The 22637-nt window shown below is 40.3% G+C and overlaps 1 protein-coding gene across 4 annotated transcripts; it reads right to left on the bottom strand.

Moving 5' to 3' along the window:
• Positions 1-251: 251 nt before the first annotated feature.
• rbpms2a (RNA binding protein, mRNA processing factor 2a) lies at positions 252-7901 on the bottom strand. 4 transcript variants are annotated; one of them, XM_084682791.1, is made up of 9 exons: positions 7743-7901; positions 7412-7599; positions 5918-5995; positions 4655-4693; positions 4349-4411; positions 3173-3323; positions 2459-2622; positions 1506-1575; positions 252-1318 (listed from the first exon to the last, which is right to left on the bottom strand). In XM_084682791.1, exons 2-8 carry the CDS (start codon positions 7463-7465, stop codon positions 1510-1512), a joined length of 615 nt encoding a protein of 204 aa, XP_084538917.1. In that variant the 5' UTR covers positions 7466-7599; positions 7743-7901; the 3' UTR covers positions 252-1318; positions 1506-1509. The 4 variants fall into 4 exon arrangements, with proteins under 4 accessions (XP_084538917.1, XP_084538919.1, XP_084538915.1 ...); XM_084682793.1 differs by having other exon boundaries at positions 7731-7886; XM_084682789.1 differs by having other exon boundaries at positions 7412-7889.
• Between the last annotated feature and the right edge of the window lie 14736 nt (positions 7902-22637).

The raw sequence follows: 22637 nt of genomic DNA, 5'->3' as shown, positions 1-22637 counted from the left end.
TGGTTGGTTAAGCAGAACTGCTTACACTTGAGGGTCAGTTCTGCTCATGATGGAAAATGACACTAATGCAGTAATAACGTTAATTATTCACATGTAATGCAATTTAAAAACAGATGTCCAGATTGTATAGGATACATGCTAGATCAGCATGGGTGTAAATATTTAAAGGGCCTGAGAAAGTAACAAACTGAGTAATACATTTTATTTAAAATAACTCCCTGCCCAGCCCTTCAAAAATGAAAACAAATAAATGCATTCACTTGCTTGTTTAATTCATAAGATGGGAATATTTTTTTACATCCTATGCACAGCAGATACAAAGACAAATAGGTTCTAAACCACAAACTGAAACCAATCCAACCCTTCCGCCCATTTCAAAAATGGCACCCCCCAAAGCAACCCTTCATGTTTGAGGTCCAGTTTCACATTCTGAAAAGATCAGCAATTGACAGCAATCTCATTTTAGCGGTCAGAATGGCACATTCTGCACACTTCAGTACTTTAACAAAGATACCACCGCCTCACCCCCAACTCCCCTCCCCATTTAGACAAATACAATTGCACTTATACTACTTCAATAGGATTATAGGATCAAAATAACAACACAAAAGGACGACTAAACACCCAACTTATACAGGTTCATCATTTAGTTGCACAAAATGCATAAATATACATCACGCAAAAAAAGTACAAAAATACTTGTACTTTTTTCCTCATAAACTCTTAACTGATGTTAATATTAATATTTTGGGCAAGACCAGGATTGTCAAAGGGATGCATTCACAAATTCCATGCAAGATAAGCCATTTTTGCAACAGCCTAGCTTTCACAGAAGCAAGATCAAACAGGTAGATACTGTACACAAAAACAAAAGGGCTTCATTGTTTAGCCCAAGTAAAGAGGCAACACAAGCACTAAGAAACAAGGATACACAGAACTCTTCGTTCTAATTCATGCCAAAATACATGCAATGACTCCACTCATGACACCTCCCTCTTGAGCCATGAGAACCTATGGAAGTAGTAGCTTAAATGTTTTAACTCACATCTTACACAGCAAATATAATCCATAGACTTGAGCAGGAGTTTATATATTTGATTTTTGATTTTTTTTAAGTGCTAAACTGTACCGTACTAGTTGCCAAAAAGGAATCATACGCTCAGGCTGTCAACGGTGAGGAGGGTTCAGCTCTCACTTCCCCGGGAAATATCCAGAGGAGATAAATACTGGATGTTTATATTTGTCCATTAAATAAACCTGATTAATTTTGAGCTTGGCAAACCTCTCTTCAACTGGAAGATCTGGTTCCGATGGAGGTCTAAAAAGGGAAATAAATACAAATTATTTAATTACCATTCTGCCATTAAAATGTCTTCCTTGTTGCGTTCCCCACACCCACACACACACACAGATGACTGAAGTTGCCGTATGACTACAGTGGAACAGCTAAATGAATACATGCTGAATGTAAAAATAATAAAAACGTACACATTTTGGTAACTTACTATATTAACAAAACTGTCTGGACTTCCATCCAGGCTGGGAAGTCTCAGAGGGAGTAGGGTACCAACGCATCTAGAGTAAAGAAAAATATATATATATATACACACACACACACACCGTGGCTGCAGTTGGTTGTTTGGATATTATTGGCATGCAGAAAACAAATGCTTATAAATTGAGCCAAGTTTTACATACTCGCTCTATTGAGAAGTTTGAATTAGCGGAACATTGTGGAAGATCAAATGTGTTGGTTAGATTGAGTCTGGTTATTGTGGAATCGGAATGTGGGTCACACAGCGCCCCAATGGGAGACAATGCTGGTGTAGTAATTAACAAGCATGGAAATGAGGAAAGTACCCATTTTCACTGAGTAACCATGTTTACCCAATTGCCTGCATTTCCTCCACTGAGTAACTGTTGGGTTAAACAACATGCATTTCCATACCATAGCTGTGCTACAAGCCTGGTTGCATAATTGGAAGTCAGCATCAGTTCACTTTGTTTACATGCTACTGGTTGTTGTCATTGGAGGGGACCCAATTTTGTTGGGCCTTCAAATTCTTGTTTGGTAAACTTTGAGTTCTTTAGTTTACTTTTTATGTTGTCCTTCAAAGTGCAACACTGACTATCAAGTAAGGTAATATAACGTTATCCATAGCTTAGGAAAGAGAGGGGCTCAGTTAGAATTCACTGCATATTAGGAATCTTTCACCAGATTGCAATTAGCAGCCTTTTCTTCTTTGTCTTCCAACACAGACAGCATATGTTCCAGCCAAGGTTGTGGACAGCAAGTTGGCACCTCCAGTGACGACAGTCATGACTGACAACTGGTCCAAATTAATACCTTGCATTCCTTCCTGCAGGCTCCACTGCGGTGGCACCAAAGATAAACGACCAACATGCCTGAACTCTACTCTAGGGCTACATATGGAATACAGAAAGAGGGGAGACACACCGGTTGGTCCCTCACCTGGGCGTGGAGGGCAGCAGCAGCGGCGGCAGCCGCTGGGTAGGTGAAGGCTGCATGGGGAAGCCCAGGGGTCAACTCTGTGGTGTACAGAGGGTACGGAGTCCAGGCATCAGGGGATGCCGGGATCAGGGCTGCCCCTGTCAGGTCATCTGGAGCGCACAAGGGAAAAATGAGGAGGAAAAAAACAAAACAACGAAGGCGCATTTTTTTTAATGCAAACGGCTGACATTTGTTGAGGATACGAAAGGAGAGATTGAGGCTTAGAAAAAGTTACAACAGGTAAGGTGTACCTTGCTAAAATCTGAAACCTCCCTAGCTTTCAGTTCAACGTACTTTTCCCCCCTCATATTACACTACTACAAACCAGCCACGTGGCATCCCATCTTCAACTAATGGTGGACCAGGAAGGTGAGAGCGCAAATAAGTGGGGGAGACATCTATGTGAAATGGTGGAGACTCCATGTCGGAAATAATGCAGAAAGGGTTTCTTCGCAGAAAGGATGACACATGCATGTGGAATGTGAGTTAGTTTTATTTCATTAGTTCTTGGGTTCTACTCTTGCCCTAGTTTTTTATTATTATTTTATAATCTACCTAAACAGGCCTGCAGAGGCGATGGGTGCACTGAGGGGAATTGAGGATCGGCACTGCATAGGTGAGAGTGGGTGAGAGCCTAAAGGGGTGCAGCCGTACACTTACATGGGTCCCGTGCAATGAAGTGAGCTCCTAGAGCAGGGTGGATATTTGTGGGGTTCGGTGTGGCCATCAGCTTACTCTTTGCCATCTTCGTGTTGGCTTTAGCAAACTCTAAGCGCAGGGTCTGGGGACTTTCGGGGTCAAAACGGATGCCCTGGGTGGGAGAGACATGAGGGGGGCACAGTATTGTAAAGGAGGTGGGATGAGACTGGCTGTATCTCAGTCTTACATAGCCCCCCCCCCCTTTCCTAGGCCCTGTTCTAATACTTAGGAAATGCATCCATACTTCCGTTTGGCAACCACTGTTCTGCACGCTATTGGATTGAAAGAGAACAAGTTCATTCAAATTGTTTTCACCACTCCAATTGTGTCAGACACACGATTCCTCTGACTAAAGGGAAGGTTAGGAGGAGGCATTTATGAAGTATCTGAACCAAGTTGTCTCCTTTACCCATGAAACTGAGGGACAGCACATGGATTGATTTCCACTCATTGCTTCCACTGCTAGAACTCCATAGACTGCAGTTCTTAAAATGGAAAGGAGACTAGGAAAGGGAAGAGACAATAAGACTCTTGGGTGGTGTGTGTGGTTGACCCTGCTTTTTTTGTGCCCTAAGCGTTGTGCCCACATGCAGGTGAATATCTCAGTGTGTGCGTCTGTGTGTGACTACTCATGTGTCTTGGAAGTGATGCTCACTTAAGGAGAGCTAAGCTATGAGAGAAGTGTTAGACACTGCCAATGTGGCTAAGTAGTGACAGAGGTTATATATTTATGTACACACACACTACAGGACATGTGTTCAAAAACTCTACCAATGTGTCTTTATAAGGAATTAAGGCTAAGCAGTGGTTTGCAAATTAGGAAGGCTATTAATACCAGACTATGAAAGACGTGTACCAAGGTTAAAGTAAACTACCGTAAGTCTACAGGATTCTGGTCTCAGTTTCCAAAAATGGCCCTGCCCTTGAATTGTGAGAGACAAAATAGTTGGTTTTGAGTGACTGGACGAGAGAGATTTGGTCAGTGATCCCCCATCCATCCCTTGTTACAGAAATAACTGAAACTACAAAACATGACAAACACTTGAGGATCCCGACCGTTGGCTTCAGACTTGCAAGAGACGACCTCAATAAGTAAATGGTGATTCGAGTGAACGTTCACAGCAACATGGGGCTTACATTTAATGCATTTTTTGCAGCTTCAGCTCCAGAACGACTGTCAAAGGTTACAAATCCAACAGGCTGGAAGAGAGAAGAAACATTTCCATGAAACTACGGCATTGTAACGGCACACCAATATCATAGAAGGCACAGAAACCCATATCATGTGTTGTATACATAAGTAACAAAAAATGTTATCAAAATTCTCAGAACTAGAATAAATACAATCTGTCAAATGGCATGCAAATAGTCACGTCAATACATGTTAAGTTCTCTGAATAAAACCCTGAAGTTGCTGCACTCCAAGAACGGAAAGCTTCTCACCTGTTTTGACGTTAACTTAATCAGTGAACCTTCATAACCCTGCAAAGAGAAAATATATCCAATTAAGCAGCATGAAGTCACATGGAGAGGCAGGGGGGAATGAACCCATCTTGCCATATGAGGAGAAACCTCCCAACGTGGTGTCTACTAGTCTTAAGGGGAGGGGGCAGCAAGGCAAGCAGGCGCGCAGACAGAGCATGTTAGCCATTTCATTGTGTGTTGATGGGGCAAAATGGAAACAATAGTCTTGGAAGATGGAGGGTTTTCTCCCAATATGGTTACAGAGGCTGGAATTACAGTGCAGGCACAATTAAATTCTTAGGATGTGTCAGTGAGTTGTTGCCTGACAAAAGTACTGATGAATGGTGTGTGTGTGTGTGTGGGGGGGGGGGGGGGCGGACTGATAAACAACCATGGACATTTAAATGACACTGCTGTGGATTAAAATGTATTTTACAGCAATCTAGACTACATTTTCAAAATGTATTCTTGGGGTAAAAAGATTAGGATCTACCTTTAATAGACAAGTCATCAATGAAGTGTTATAGACAAGAACTAGTTTTAGATATCCTGTACCTAGAATATGATGAGACTTCTAACTCAAGAAACTTGGAATAGACTGCCAACATAACGGCATGTGTTTACAATGTCCATGTTTGGCCCCATTCACCAGAAACTGACAAATTGTATTCTCCCGAACAGGGAGGTAGGTCACTGGGATGGTTGGCCAATAGCTGAGCTACTCATTTATACATTCCACAGGGGCATCCATGTGTAAGGGATACACTTCCAATGTGGATATGTTGGGGGCATTGGTATGGGGATACTTCATGGAATTGGATTGTGAGTCTGAATGACAAACAGCAATGCAGCCTTCTCAGCGTTATGTAAATAGCAAGCGATTTATGAGTGATATACAAAATCATCCATACATTGGACATTTACCAACATTGCACAACGGGAGTTACCGTGCTCTTGTAGATTTCCGTCAAACTTAAAGCTAAAGTTACTGAAATACGCGTCATCCGTTCTTTTTTATATTCACATTTTAAAAGAAAATGGGACAGAGTACATTTATAATCTGGTAACAAATTCATGGTGATAGGGAAACGATGCATAACATTTTATTGAAAAAAGGATAATTGTAACTTGAAAGTCTTCTTGACAAAGGAGCTGTGCTCTTGAAGCACACTGTTCTGTCATGTACAGCATTCAAGGATAGTTGCCTGCATCTTCTCCAAAATAGTGCTACATTGGGCTTACCTTAAATGGTCTGAACAGCAGGTAAAGCTCACGAGGTTTGATATCCACCGGAAGGCCACTGACAAACAGTGTCCGTACCTGAAAACCAAATGTATTCTGTAATGCGCCATAGACACTTTTAAAACAATATAAAATCGAATTATTTACAATTAGAAATTACATTTAACTCAAGAGGCCACCTGATCAGCAAAAAAATAAAAAGTAATAATCGCACTTCGTAATATGTAGGCCTTTAAACCACTATATCCAACTAAGAAATTGCTTCTTGCAATCACAAGACAAGTGGCCCTGTGGACCCAAATAGAAACACAAATCATAACCAACTGGGACCAACTAATGTTGAGTGGTGTGTTCCTTTCAGTAATGACCCTTTTGAGTGCCAAAAACGTTTTTTTTTTTTTTGCTGCGCACTTCCATCAGTTGACAACACTGATGAGATACAACAAAGTTAAAGATTTAACATCAAAATCAACACAAACATGAACTGAAAGTGTTACACTGTGGCAGATGAAATAAACAGGAGTGAGACGGGACCATTAATTCCTCGGCAGGAAGGCCTACAGAGTACAATGGACTGCCAGAGGAACAGCGGTAGACAACAGCGCACAGCATGACACAATTTCCTTCCTTTGACCCGCGCCCGATCTCGACGGCGCTCCGGCATTTTTCAGGTGCCTCGCAGCTGAAACATGGGACCCACACATCCACGCGTACTGTGTGCTGTAACCCCATCACAGAAGGATACAAACCCGTTGAACTTGTCAATCTCACGCAGTAAGATATTAGTGCAGCAGAGAATGCGGTTGGGTAGGGCCAGGAGTTTATCCACGATGACAAAATGAGACAATGCAATGACTTCATGGGGCATTTCAGATGTATAGGAATTCAGGATGTATTCATTAGGTGTATATCTTAAAAGCAAACTATAGGCCTGTGCTCGTGTTTTGAAAGACAGCACACTGCGTCACAAGCCTAGTCTCGTCAAAATTGCGTGTAAGGAATAGCCCAAGTCAACTAAATTCAAGTGATCAGTCAAACATTATTTGACCAATCATTTGCCTTAGACAGTCACGGTGACCCTTCAGTAGGAAAAGGACTATAGCCTATCAATAGCCTAGATTCTTAGGTAAAAGACTCAATGACAATACAAACGCTTCCACTCCAATACAAGTATGGCCATAGTTAAACGTGAACAAATGTTACATACTAGCCTTTAAATAAAGGGGTTTAATTTACAAGCAATACCTATGTCGTTCAATTATTTGCCCAAACAATGTTTAATAAGATCGGGAGCTTTAGAAGGCACACCCTTTTAACCATAGTATGCCCTTTTGTAACAACTGCTCCCAAACATGACTGTAGATAATTGGCCAACTTTTACGCTGCCATATAGCAAAAGAAAAAAGAAACCTTTTCCATTACGACTTCCAAACCATAGAAACCAGCACCAACTCCACAATACATAACTAACAATGTTATTAAGAATGCTCTTACCTCTTCCTCAATGGATACGTTGTTATTCGGCTCGGAATCTGATTTAAGGCTCATTTTGAGACTAGCTTCGGCGACAGTTGGAGAAAAAGTGAAGTTTTTTCTTGTTGGATATTTTCCCCAAGTGCGTTTGCAGAGGAATTCTTGGTGGCGTTTGAACTTCAGGAAAGATGTGCCGAAGTGAGTTCGTGCTAAAGAGGAGATATCCAAGGATGTATTGTTGCGAGAGAGAATCATTCATAAAAGAAAACTATAACCTAACAGTGAGAAAGTGGGTAAGTGCACTGTGAGGGTGAAGAGGGGAAAAGAAGTGCGCGTATACCCCTCTGCTCACATCAATGTCGTTGCAATGGGACTCTTGTGGGCGAACAAGTAAACTTTTTCATTGGAGCTCGTATCCGTCGTTGTTCTCCTGCTTTTCAATTAGGACATCAATTATGTTCCAGCCTTCTGTGAGCTGTAATCGTGCTCAAGATTCGCATCAGCTGGCACAAAACCCAGCCCCTTCATAACTTCATCATCGTTTCTATGGGACCCAATGAGCCAATAGAAAACCTTTCCTAGGCCTTCGCATTTCTTTAATTTTGTTATATATTTTTGCTAGGCCTGAAAAAGAACACTCCTCTGTCGTTCACGTTGTAGGATATACTATGATATCAAATTTATTAGTTAATGTAATGCAACAATATAGCCTAACACTGAGATTGGAGTTTTCAAATTAGGCCCGTCGTTTTGTTTATCGGGCTACATTTTACAAAATTGTTGTAGCCTATCCAAACGATTGTTTATGTTTCATTATGAAACACGTGAAACTTGCAGAGCATGATAAACTGACATGGATGTTTATCCATTAGATTAGATTGATAGTTCTTGCAGTTTGTAATTGTGTAACATTCGTTTAATTTTAACAATGTGAACGTAAGCTGACAATATGGGGCAATGTTATTGAATTTTAAATACCGTCAAAATCTAGGGGCAAAAGGGGCTTCTGGGGCCATTCAACAATTGGCTACGTGGATTCGTTTGTGAAACATTTTTATTTTGTCTGCCCCCGCTCTATATTTCGTTTATAAAATAATTATGGTTATAATACAATATAACACCAATGTTAAACGTAATGTACAATTAACATTAGGCTACATAAATTAGACATAGCCTAGCAACATAAATAAACTAAATTATGAAATAAACGAATTCAAATAAATGATATCAAATGAAACCATCTCATTTTGTTTTGGACATCATGACTGTGGAAACGTATGTGATCAAGTGTTACCCTCAGAATGTATGATTTTAAGTCCTCTTATATTATAGCGTTGGTAAGTAGGCCTACTTCAAGTTATCTTTTGTATTAGAAGGGTTCAATAGAAATGCTGTTGCTGAAAATTAGATTAAAAGAAGAACAAAAGAAATGTGGTATGCCGATGTCCTGTGCTGGAAGGATGCCCAGTGTGCTGTATTCCTCTGCCGGACTTGACAGAATCTCAAATAGCAGGCAGTTTCCTGACTTTGTGCAGAAGTAACAGTCAGTTGAAAAACTGTAGGCTACTGGACGAAAGAAAGATTTTGTTATTTCAGAACATTTGGCATAATGTTTTTTTGTAAAGTCTAAATTTAGCAAAGATTTGTATCCCTCAATCTTGACAATGTTTGTTGGGACTTATGTGCTAAAAATAGGTCAAATAAATCCCATGGGCCAGATATTTATGTGTAGACATTTTATTGTCAGAGAGCCAAACTAAATTATTGTACCACTGTAGAAGGAGGAGTCAAAAGTTGTCCTATGAGACCAGTAAGTTCATGCTTGATGTATTGAATATAGTCATGTATAATAATATAACTTTGTTGAATGTTTTGTCAGTTTCTGTTATTATTTTTAAATATAATTAATAACAATACATCTTTTCTTCTGACAACCATAAACAGGATCCAAAACCTATTGTTAAGCTGCTTTGTCCTAATATGATTTAATGAAAGCGAAAACTACAGAGATAAATCATATATATACACAAGAATTGCCTTTGATATTTCTGACGCTCCGTCAGTGGAAAATGTACATTGATTTGATTAAAAAACCACAAGAATGAAAATATCTACTCAACAACAGCTTATTTCTCCTGACTCCATTTGGCAGTGAATATCCAATAGATTTCTGCTAGGTGGTAGGGGTTGGTGGTAGGTTGGGGGGAGGGGGGGGGGATCTGGAGAAGTCAAGGCCTTGCTTTTAGCAGTCCTCCAAGGGTCTTCCATCTCACTGCACTTCTTCCACACAGTCGATTCTTCAGCCTCATTACGTTTGCAAAGTTGAAAAATACTTTCTGTCTACATATCTGTCTATTCTAGAGACTGAACAGTGAAGGGTACAGATCAAAACTTGTTATGGAAATGATTTATGATTGATACTAGAAAATCAGCGTTAATTGTCACCCTTGAATCAGTTGTATTCAAGGCTAATTATAATCAGTAATTGTATACTGTGGTTCAAAAAAACAAATAAGAGGTCAAGAGGAGGACGTAAGACAATATCATTGCAGCAGAAGTCACTGGCTATGAAATATTGACTCCATTGCTAAGTATTCAGGGATTCATTAAAATTGTTTTTAGTTTGTTTTATTAGGATGTTGCATGACTTCTGTACAATTGGGGTTCTAGACAAGCGTCACCATACTATGCCAGTTTTGACACATTCTTGAGTACATTGAAGGCATTAGACTTGGGACAAATTGACTGGCACCAGACCAAGGAAAGAATTTCAATAACATTTGACAAATAGAAATTGCAATATAAATGCGAGATTTGTTTTCCTTGTGCATTTTTATTTTATTTTTTTATATCTGAATTGTACGGCATATATACAATGATGTATATGAAGTGGCTTTAATCTGAAAGTTGAACTCAGATGTTTGTTCCTCGTCAACATTATCCAAGTCACCTTCTGTAGTTAAATACTGAACTTTAGAAAGAAAAAGTATTGACAGAGAATAGGTTAACTTCATTGCCTTTCAATTAGTCTATTCAAAAGTCCATATAGTCCAAATTAGGTATGTGAGGAATACAATGCTTCTTGAATTTCAAATCTCATTTTACCATCAAGCCAGTTTGACAATGTCCACAGATTAAAAAACTCATGATCTGAACCCAGGAACACTCGAGTGATTCCAACCACAGCTCTGAAACGTGCCTGATGTAAGAACTGTCATGGAAACATCAGATTACAGCCTGCGATCTCAAATACTGAAACCTTTAAAGATCATTCAGTCAGATTTGTCTCTTTATTCTTTTCTAGCACCCTACACAAAGCCTGGGCATACAGTTCAGAGGCTCTTGAGAAGATTCATGTTTTATTTGCGGAAAGCGGCCCCATTGTCCCATAAGTCACCTCACACAGCACTCTTAGGTTGCACGCCACACTGAGCCTGTCCCATCGTTTTAGCATCACCCAGCGTTAAAGCACTTAGCTTGTGTTCCCAGTGTCCTCTGTGGTAGGGCTAAACATCCATTTGGAAGTCCAAGGAAACCGAAGTTCTCACCCACACAGAGTTGCACTAAATCCCTTTCCGATGTTTTGAAGGATACTTGTGGACAATCAGAGGTTTTCTCTATCATCAGGCGATGTATGGCTAATATAGCTGGTCATGCTGCTGGTTTGACAGCTTGCCACTGTCATTTTTGAGAACATTAGAGAACTCAAGAGACAAGACCAAAACCATTACTGGCTATCTATATATGGATAGATATGGCCTATCACAAAGCAGGTGCAAGGCTTTTTACGTTGTTGCTCCAAACAGAATGTATGCCATAAGTCTCAAAAGTGGATGTAAGGGTTTTGTATTGAAAGTACTCTAGCTACATTGTCTCTTTAGATTAAGATTTCCTCTAAATAAAATACAATTATTGCTGCATGCATAATACATTATTGAATGTCCTTTTTGTCACATGGGGCAGATGTGAAAATTAAGCATTTGTAACAATCTCCTGGTTCTCACATCAACCCAACACCCAGCTGTATCAGGTCCACCTCACAGCTGAGAGACCACAGCAGTCTTTGACATCTTGGCCATCTTTCACATTCTTGAGATGCAAAACCTTTTGCAAAGTCACTAACTTCAGTTCATTGCCTCCAACCCCTCTCAGCCTCAGTGCTGTTCTGTTTTCCCCTATGACAACAAAGCCTGTTCCAAGATTGACTGTGTTTATTGTTTTATTAAGAAAGAAATTCAACAACCGGGTTGGAATATGACAGGCAAAGTTGTCACAATGTTAGCTTTATCCTCAACTCTGTCCTAGCTAAAGTATGAGATCCAGAGGACTACTGTGACTATCTAAAAATGCATACAGTAAAACAGAGAGAGAACAACAGGTTACTTTCACGTAACTCCCTTTTCTTTCCTTTCAACCATTTAGCAAAGAAAGACCATGGAGTGTGGACTGACCGTGGAACTCACCATGGTAAAGACTTCTAACATCTAAGAATTCTGAATATTCCCAAGAACACAGGAAATGCTTAAAGAGAAAATGTGTCCTTTGGGATGAGTGAAAATAGGACAAATTCTCACATGGAATCTAAAAAGTAGAATAGATGGGAGATCATATCATCCGGAAAAAAACATGGTCAAAGTGGCCAAGTTAAAACATTGGGTAAACATTGGGTAAATGTGTATTGTATGAACGTAGCCTTTGACTTTGCAAAATAATCTACACACACCTACATATGCACCAAATAAAAAGGATAAGTACTTGGTTTGAAGTTGCGGGATGACACAAAAACTAAACTTTTCAGAGTGTAACAACTGAATTATAACAAAACAACAGTAGATTATCTGCAAACACAAACCATTTCGCAACATCCTGTCTTTGCAACGGTCCTCCTCATTGGCTTTACTTCCTGTTTGTGAGTGGAAAATGGGGAATGCTATTTCAATCAAAGGGCAACACATTCCCAAAAATAAATTATAGTAGAATCCACAACCCTGCTGCCAGTTTCTGAAGGGGAGGAGCTTGGAATGTGTGTGAATGTGGGGTGTGTTGTGTGTGTGTGTGTGAAGGAAGAGAACTAGTACATATTGCTGAATTACACAAGTCTTCATTCTTGGTATCACTAAACAAGATGGTTTAACCAGACACATGACATTAGCTGAATGACACAACTGAACCACCATCCTTTGAAAATTAGCCGGCTGGCTAAAACTGGCACTTTTACTTAAAATGTTGATTAATGTGCACTGTCCCAGTAAAAATAAACTAAATAAATACAAATACAAATCCTTGCCACTTCCCCATCTGTAAATGAAAAATCTCTCCAGATACCAAATGAGATAACTCAAATGTAAACAGAGGAAACCTGTTCTTTTGGGACTCTCTAATTGTGAACCACCGCGCGCTCACTGACGTCATCATGTTTATGCTCAGTTGTTACATGGCTGTTATGAGGGAAGCAGGCACGGGCCCATGGCATACTGCCAGCCTCGTAATTTCAAAGACAGGAAGTTCTTTTGGATAAGAATCGCAGCAGTCAGTGATTGGAACTCCCTCAAACAGCATGGCTCTCAAGGTTTGAGGCAGCCCTATCTTTTTCCATGTAATTAAATGACATTTGGACAACTTAATGATACTTTTCTGTGTGTTTATAAACACAACCCACTCTATCATTGGCCATCTTTCTCTCTCAAAACTCCCAACAGGCTAATTTATGTGTTGTGTTTTTAATGTATTTATCTTTTTAAGTTGGGTTAAGACAACACAAAGTTGAAAATGTGGGCAAAGACACTGAAAATAAAATTGTATTAAAGTAAAATTAACATTTATAATTTTGTACCTTTCCTTGATTACCCATATCTTAGAAACATTCATAGCTAAATTTTGGATCTCTTCCTTATGCCTCTACTTTTTACATTAGGATGTTTTGCTTAAGGTCAGATGTCTTTTGGATGTTACCATGGTCCCCCAAAATATGTGTAGAATTAGCAGTATTTGTGTTGATGTTATTACTGGACTGCCTTGCAAGAGACTGGAGAGTAATGATATTATCGAAGTGTGATCCTGTCAGAAAATAAGTTGGTTTCCTTACCATGTAAGGATGTAGGGTATTGCCATGTAATCTAAGGACATTACATTTTGACTTTATCCCAGGGTTTCCTATTGGAAGTAAGCCTACTTCAGGTCCAGTACTTGTCTAGTTAATTTGATAATGTTTCCAGTCAATTTTCAACAAGTACAAAAAAGGTAAATCAACCAAGAAGCTGTCCTCACTCATCCCACTTCTTATTTTGTATTGTGTATGTGGTTTGGCAAAGCTTTTACTTAGTTTGCTTTTAGCAAAGCTACATAGACATTTACTAGGTCCACTTTATATGTAAAAAAAAACATCCCTTCCTCTTCTTTTACAAGTCTGGAGCTCTGGAGTCAATGTTGAAGGTTTGTGTCAGTGAAACATCAATCAAACAGCTAAAACCCAAACACATGATTAACCCATTGCCTCCTGTTCTGATCTGTCTTACAAACCCTTGATACTAATGGACAATAACAAGAACTTCATAGTGGCAGTAAGACACAGTCCTACACCACTTAGACAGAGTAAATCAATCTTCTCCAAATAAACAAATCTCATCTTGGTCTACTATATCATCCTCAAACACTAGGTTTTGGAATTTGTGCTTTCTGCAAAGGTTGCAGGGAAACTTAAAAAGCAAAATTAAACACAACAACAAACTAGACAAAATTAGAGTCAACTTGTCTTAAAACTAAATGCTTTAGGTACTTGACAACTTCATAACACAATCAGGGGCGTAGGTTTAATTATACAGACCATTATTGAAAATGGCCCACTTCAAGAACATCTTATTTAATGATTATTTGATAGAGTTAATCTTGGTTATTAGAAAAAGCTGTCCCTGGCCACTCTCAGCATTCTTGAAAATAAATACAAAAAACTGTCAACAAAAGTTTTCATTTGATAAGGATAAAGACCATATGGCGTTGCCTACAACAGAAAAGCAATCTGAATACGAGTACCTCAATTTAGGTCTTTGAAGCACTGAACCGAAGTAACACTGCAGAACCAGTGAGCAGAACTAATCTCATCAAATATTAAACCTGGTTAGACGACTGGTTCAGCCTAGCTGGGTCCTCTGGGATTCCCTGCAGTCTGAAAGAAAAGGCCGCTGGATTACGGGATGCAGTGTACAGGAAGTGAAACACAAGCAGCCATTTTGAAATTCATTTGATTACTGTTTGTTTCATTACAAGTGCTGTTTGTTCAATCTGTGGAGGCTATTAAATAAACTAGCACTCTGTACCAAACCTTGAGCTAGATTTACCCTCCCAATGTATATTTCACATTATGGGTGAAACGAGGTCCAGATACAATAAGTATTTGATTGTCTGATATAGAATTACATTTGACTACTGAGATGTTTTGTAAGTGACCTCTGTTGTTTCACAGGAACTATTACTAACGTCTTGCAAGTAGATTTTTATAGCGATGTAAGGGGGTGATGAGTGTTGAGGCTGGTGTTCTTGCAACTAACAAGCAGTGATGTGGAGTGGGCCAAGAGGGGAGGGAGCATTCCTGAGGCATACTGAAGTGCATTACCCGTGGGCGGCCTATGGGCTGGCACCATTACATCGTCCCCCATCACCTCCACTCAGCTCCTGCAGCTGAGGCTTACTTAGCAGCATCAATATTTCATGTCCACCTTCCCCTTTGCATGGGCCTGTCATGACGTGTTCTCTCTAACAACTCGACCAAACTCTACTTTTGCCCATAAGAGGATGCTGACATTGCATAATTTAGATGCCACCCGGTGTGTGTGGTGCCCATTGCTAATCAAAAATGTAACAGACTGAGGTACTAGGGAGTACTTTTCAGGGCCAAATGGAAGATGAGCTAGTTGAGACAATAGATGTGGGGGGTGTATTTTCTACTTTTTCTCAAACTTTCCTCTTAACTGGGATGGTAACATGTACAAGGAATTATAACATGCATGTGTGTGCACACTGATACAGAGCCTAAAGAAAAATCTCAACCCCTGTTTGGAAGCATCTGCAAGTTTACTTTTTACTTTGGTCTACTGGAGTGAGTTAAATAAATCCATTTGTGACAATCTACAGTATTAATGCATCTGCAGCTTCCTAGTCTCGACAGGCTTGGATCTTGAAATATTTGCCTTTGTCAACACAGTTTTCTAGTTCAGTCTAAAATTCCAGTCGTGAATATATTTACATTTGTAGCCATAGAAAATAGTTTGAATGCTACACGTCCCTCAAGGAGTTGTCAAAGTTTGGTAAAGTTACCATATAAAAGCATCAGAGACAGAGACCAATTTTGATTTAATCATCCAAAACTACCATTTTGACGAGCTTTGTCTCACTGTACTTGTCCCTGCAGAATCATAGTCAACCATAGTTTATCTACTGTAATGGACATTTTTGCAGAAAATATCTGTGAATGTCTGTGAAGAGATCATGAAGGAAATACAGTATGAGCTTTGTACTAGAAGTAGTGATGACCTCAGAGAAACACTATACATATACCGTACATATCCAGATTCCTTAAATATGTGAGTGTTTCTAAACTGTGATAAACCAGGAACAGAATCTCTTACAGCAAAGTGCTGAGAGCCAGAGAGTACAGCTGCAGATGAACTGTTCAAGGTGAAGGAATCTGTTACTGTATAGTAGAAGAGCAAAACAATCAAAAAGGTGAGAAACACCTGCAGTAAAGTTCTCGGGAAAAAAGTATCTAGTCTTTCTCTTAAGGTTCTACTTGTAAATATTCTAAACTGTCAATCTAGTAGATGTAGACAACTTGTATGTCTATCGTTCTAGGTCTTAGGATACAACATAGCCTTTTGAGAACCAGAACCCCATTTATTACAGTCTCAACAATCAGTCAAAGAGAATAACCAATTAGCTGTTTTTGTTGCTGCAAACTCTGTGAGAAAGTTATTCAAGGGTCTACCCTACTCTTCTTAAATCCAACGTGCAATAGATATTGCATCAAGTGTCACATCAGAACACATTTAAACTGGATGACTTGTGTTATGCACAAGTACTGTATCATGGTAGTGGTCTCTCTCTAAAGCCATTAGAACTACTAACCAGTAAGAATAAGGATATTAGGTTGACAAGGAGGAGTCTAACAGCCCTTGTGATTCTGTATTGTAAAAGGTCAAGGGATCACATAAAAAGATTTACGCATGCAGGAAGGTTAAGTGATACTGTAATTATTTGGGAAACAAGCTAGTTTTAGCATAAACAGGGAGGCATGCACTTGCACTGTATACGATCTCTCTACCATCTTAATGAAAGTCTGGATACTCAACTTACTTGTCTTTATTTGTCATGGTGTACTTAAATCTAAAATTATCAAACTGATTTGAGTTGCAATGGTATTTAGTATTATGTGTTTATCTTTTAAATTGTAGTGACAGCACACACAATTCTAATGTTGAGAACGATATGTGCTGTTACTTATTAACATGTAGGTAGTTTAAAGCACTCAGATCATTTCAGACAATCCGCTTAACAAGGCATATCAGTATTATTATTTTGGCAAATGACAAAACTCACAATGTCTCTCTAACATTTCCAGCCTCACGACAATACCTGACTAATTTCACATGAAACTCATGTAGCTACATCATTGCCTTATTTGGTGTTGAGTGACAAGCTGTGGGAGCAGAGAGCAGAAACAGACTAGCATCGCAGGAAGAACTGTATGTTCTAAATAAGAAATAAACTGAGAGATGGAGAGTCAGTCTGGCTGTTGTATCTAATTGTATATGTTAATATTTACCAGTCCTAGCTAAAATACCAATTAGCGCATAATGTAAAATGCTCAGCCTATCCTTTCAACTAAAATCACAGATACAATGAACACAATGAAGGTTCAGATAAAGTTTCTGCCTGGCCATAACAAGACAAGAACAGAGCACCTCTTTCTCCACCAAGCTCTGAAAGGATTCCCCACAATGCAACCTGTTATTATGTGCCAGTATAAACAGTCCCTAATACAACTCCATACTAGGTCAAGTCCAAAGGCTCGTAATTACCGATGACTTCCATGGAAATAATATTACCATTTATGGTAAATTGGAATCAATATTAACCAAAAGACAGTCTTAATTTGAGAAATATTATAAGAGAGTTACATAAGCTGTAATTATTTCAAAGTTATATACAAGGAAAAAGTAATTTTATGTTGTGATGTAATGACTACAATGATGTGAAAACTACAATTTGCAATTTGGACCAGAAAGTGTAAGCTAATTTCATTTTTCTGTTATCTGCTGCTTCTGTTCCTATAAACTGGACACATCATAGATTTTTTTCATCTGGTACGTTGGCCACCAACCTTGTCAGCCAACACATATAGAATCTATTTATGAAAGTACTACAAATTCTATGAGGTTTGGCAACAAAATGGCTCCTTTTTTAACATACTAAAATCCAGATTATCCTAACCAGTCTTTATTTGACTTTACCAGACTTTTATTATGCTCGTGCATGCTAGTCCATATTAGTGCATATCTGATCAACTGCTGTGACAGAGAATGCAAGCTGTTCGAAGAGCAAGTTTGTTTCTTCAGGAGACAGTGTATGGACCAGTGTTAGCACTCCAGAAGGAAGTGGAGAAACAGATCATCTTGTATGCCACATTCCTCCAGCCTGCCCAGGACGCTGTATCTCTTGTGCTGTCGCGCAATATAAACCATCTCTAAACCTGCTGGGAGTGATTTGTGGCCGGAGTTCACAAGATCAGTGCGGATTTCAAGCTCATGGACTTTGGTAAGGCAATAGTCCCCTTTCATGTTTAGCCTCATATGCTAACGTCTGTTTGCGAAATCTGGGATAGAGAAGGGAAACACGGGGAAGCCCGGATGAAAACAGACTGCTCTGTACCACCGTCCTTGTCTTTCCATCTATACACTCCTCCTTTTTCTCCTCCTCTTCCTACTCCTCCTTATCTTCCTCCTCCTACTCTACGAGCGGCCTGGTGTACCGCCTGTCTCTTGTTTGGATAAGTTAGTGCTGAGACGTCAACTCTTGGGCTGATGTATACCACCTGCCTTGGCCTCAGTCTGACCTCGTCCTCTAACTCCCACTGCAGAGACATTCCAGGGCCTTTCTAGGCCAGTGTTTACACTGCAACAGATTACCCAGCTCTCCTCTCACTCTCTCCCTCTGTCTTGCCCTCTATGCAATGGACAGCATTGGGCCTCTCTCTCTGCCTCCCACCTCCCTCTGTCTCTCCTCTCTCTCTATATATATATAAATATATACCTCTTGCCCTCTCTGCTTCATCACATTAAACAGCAAATGGGCCTCCTTCTCTCTCTTGGTTCAGGACTGGGGGCCAAGGGGGTTACTCCACAGCATCAGCTGCCAAGATCCTCTGTATAATAATCAGGCTTGGACCATAGATCAACACAATGAGAGCTTGCACATGACCTCATTGCTTTTTCCCCATCTGAAAGAGAATACATGTTGATTTACACATTGTGTCCATTGAATTTTAAAGCAATAAGACAACAGATAGTTTAAACACTTTATCATGGTGCTAGTGGGAATTGAATATGGTAGTCCTTCAACAAAACCAGAACTGATCAATGTTACCTTTACTGAGTTCTGTCTCCATAATTCTAATGTTTAGTTCTGGAATTTTAGTTCAGATACTCCAACAGACTGTTCAAACCCTGTAACATAAGCTATGTGTGCTAAAAATATGAATTATGTGTAAATTATGTAATTTCCCCATTACACTCAACCACAGTTTTCACAAAATTTGGTTAAAGGATCACAGAATCTCAATACTTATTAATTATATCAAGAGGAAAATAAAAGTTTCAATATATCTTTAACATCTCATAACATTATTATATCATTGATGTTATTCTAGGATTGTTGAAAAACTTGCATCTGTTCTAACTAAAACATGTTTCTCTTCATTTCTGGTATGGCAACAGCTGGTATCAATGGAGACAACAGGTTTACCCGATGGACTGTAATCGAGTCATTAATACTGACCACACACTAACCTAACTATCTAAAAGGCACCACCTGTTTCAATATTCTATCAATTTAACTTGGTCAGACAAAAAATCATACCAAATGTCAAAGAAATAACTTCCACACATTCTTGATGAATTAGGGATACACTGGGTTAAAACTCTTTAATCTTTCACTAAGAGAAGAACAATAAAAAAATGAATCATTATAGATAGACATGGTGGTACAACAAACCACTGACGGATAGGATAGTATAATGTATAAAGAGCTAAAATTAAAATAATTTAAAGAATTACATCAAGCATTTGTTAAAAAGTAGATACAATACCACAATACCATAGGGTGGACACAAGAGTCCACAGTCTTTTAAATGATCAGAGTTGCTGCACAGCACCATCAAGTGGCAAAACATACAAACCTCTAAAACCATAATGTTGGTTGATTGTTTTGTCTAAATCGATTAAAAATCACCACCAAAACAATTCCATAAAGTAGTGAATAATTAGTAGAAGGCGTCATGATTAGTCTATGTTCACCATTTAACTGGCAACAATCACCTATCTGTTGTATTCTGTTGTATTCTGTTTGTGACCCCTTTTCTATGACATATTAATGTGGTAACTTCTCCCCTCCCTCGCCTTTTCCATCTTATATGCACCATCTGAAGCTCCCACCAATGCTCAGACATTCCACTTGAGGTGATAACATAAAAAGGTGGGCTGTCAGATCACTTAGTAAGTCATTAATTACATTCTGACTGTCAACTCAACATCCCTCAATAAAGATTGACCCTTTCTTGCCGGTGTTCAGGAGAATTCAATTCCCCTGTTCTCCCTTTCTTGCGCATGCGGGAAATCATGACGTATTCTCTTGCTGCCTGGTTAAGCTATATAATCTACCTACTTTCCATGAGCATAAGGTACATTTATTGAGGTTAGTTAATTTGCATACAAATACAGTAGTATAGTAAGTTGTATTGCAATCAATCCTTAGTCAGTCCCTGTTTTCAGGGTCTGTAACAGCCAGTGCTAATCCATCTAGTGACACTAGACACACACTAGTAATGTAGTGTGTACCACCAGCATCACTGTTTTGCGTCCAAAGACATCAGGCTGTAATATAAAGGGGGGGGCACCCTTTCCTAAAGCAGGGCCTCCAGGGAAATCTGTTCCCCCTGTGTTCTCAGTGTAAAAAACTGACGTATAGATTTGTTATATATAATGATCACAGTAACATACAGCCGTGGCCAAAAATATCGGGAGCGACATACATTTTGTGTTTGCAAAGCTTTCTGGGCTTTGGCATAAAATGACGCCAACATAATTTCAGTAAGTCATATCATCAGCACAGGGGAAAGTGTGAACTAGTTCTATCCAGGTGAAATCACTCTATCATTAGGGTTCTTCCGGTAGGAGGGAACCTATTGTATTTGTTAGTTTTATTATTATTATTAATCTTCTTCTCCTTGCGCCACAATTACTCAACATGGTATTGGTAACACATTTTCTAATTTGGCGCATTGATACTACATCCAAGTGGGTACCCCCACACCAAAAATGGGACAACTTCGACTGTAGGGGGCGCCACAGGCCACGCCCTACAGTCCTATTTTCAAAGTGATAGCATTTCCACCCCATTGTTCCAATTTTTCTGAAACTTGGTGTAAACGCCTCACTTCTCATGGGGAACAAAAAAGCCTCAAAGACCCATAAGGTCTGCCATGATGGGTTTTCCTATACAGTGAAAACTTGGGGAAATCTTTAAAATGCCTCTCCTCTTAAACAAAATATCCAAATGACTTGAAATTGTGTACACATTTGTAGAATTGATGTCTTTATATAGGGTGACATGGAAGAAGACAGGCACATGATGGTTTTTCAAACCGAATAGGGTTCAAGTGCTTCCCAGGTGCTTCCCAGGTGTTTAACAGCCTAGGTACCTCCCAGGTGCTTCCAAAGTGCTTCCGAGGTGCTTAACAGCCTAGGCGCTTCCCAGGTGCTTCCCAGGTGCTTAACAGCCTAGGTGCTTCCCAGGTGCTTCCCAGGTGCTTTCCAGGAGCTTCCCAGGTGTTTCCCAGGTGCTTAACAGCCTATGTGCTCCCCAGGTGCTTCCCAGGTGCTTCCTAGGAGGCTTAACAGCCTAGGTGCTTCCTAGGTGCTTCACAGGTGTTTAACAGCCTGGGTGCTTCTTAGGTGCTTCCCAGGTGTTAAACAGCCTCGGTTCTTCCTAGGTGCTTCCCAGGTGTTTAACAGCCTGGGTGCTTCTTAGGTGCTTCCCAGGTGTTTAACAGCCTAGGTACTTCCCAGGTGCTTCCCAGGTGCTTCCCAGGTGCTTAACAGCCTAGGTGCTTCCCAGGTGCTTCCCAGGTGCTTACAGCCTTGGTGCTTCCCAGGTGCTTCCCATGTGCTTAACAGGCTAGGTGCTTCCCAGGTGCTTCCCAGGTGCTTCCCAGGTGCTTAACAGCCTAGGTGCTACCCAGGTGCTTCCCAGGTGCTTACAGCCTTGGTGCTTCCCAGGTGCTTCCCAGGTGCTTAACAGCCTAGGTACTTCCCAGGTGGTTCCCAGGTGGTTCCCAGGTGCTTAACAGCCTAAGTGCTTCCCAGGAGCTTCCCAGGAGCTTAACAGCCTAGGTGCTTCCCAGGTGCTTCCCAGGTGCTTCCCAGGTGCTTCCCAGGTGTTTAACAGCCTGGGTGCTTCCTAGGTGCTTCCCAGGTGTTTAACAGCCTCAGTGCTTCCCAGGTGCTTCCCAGGTGTTTAACAACCTAGGTACTTCCCAGGTGCTTCCCAGGTGCTTAACAGCCTAGGTGCTTCCTAGGTGTTTCCCAGGTGTTTAACAGCCTGGGTGCTTCTTAGGTGCTTCCCAGGAGCTTAACAGCCTAGGTGTTTCCCAGGTACTTCCCAGGTGCTTCCCAGGTGCTTCCCAGGTGCTTAACAGGCTAGGTGCTTCCCAGGTGCTTCCCAGGTGTTTAACAACCTAGGTACTTCCCAGGTGCTTCCCAGGTGCTTAACAGCCTAAGTGCTTCCCAGGTGCTTCCCAGGTGCTTCCCAGGTGCTTCCCAGGAGCTTCCCACGAGCTTAACAGCCTAGGTGGTTCCCAGGTGCTTCCCAGGTGTTTAACAGCCTGGGTGCTTCCTAGGTGCTTCCCATGTGTTTAACAGCCTCAGTGCTTCCCAGGTGTTTAACAACCTAGGTACTTCCCAGGTGCTTCCCAGGTGCTTCC

The sequence above is a fragment of the Hypomesus nipponensis genome, chromosome 19 (assembly GCF_054491055.1).
Source record: "Hypomesus nipponensis isolate SF chromosome 19, ASM5449105v1, whole genome shotgun sequence".
NCBI classification, from domain to species: domain Eukaryota; kingdom Metazoa; phylum Chordata; class Actinopteri; order Osmeriformes; family Osmeridae; genus Hypomesus; species Hypomesus nipponensis.
This window is presented reverse-complemented; position numbering and strand designations above follow the sequence as displayed.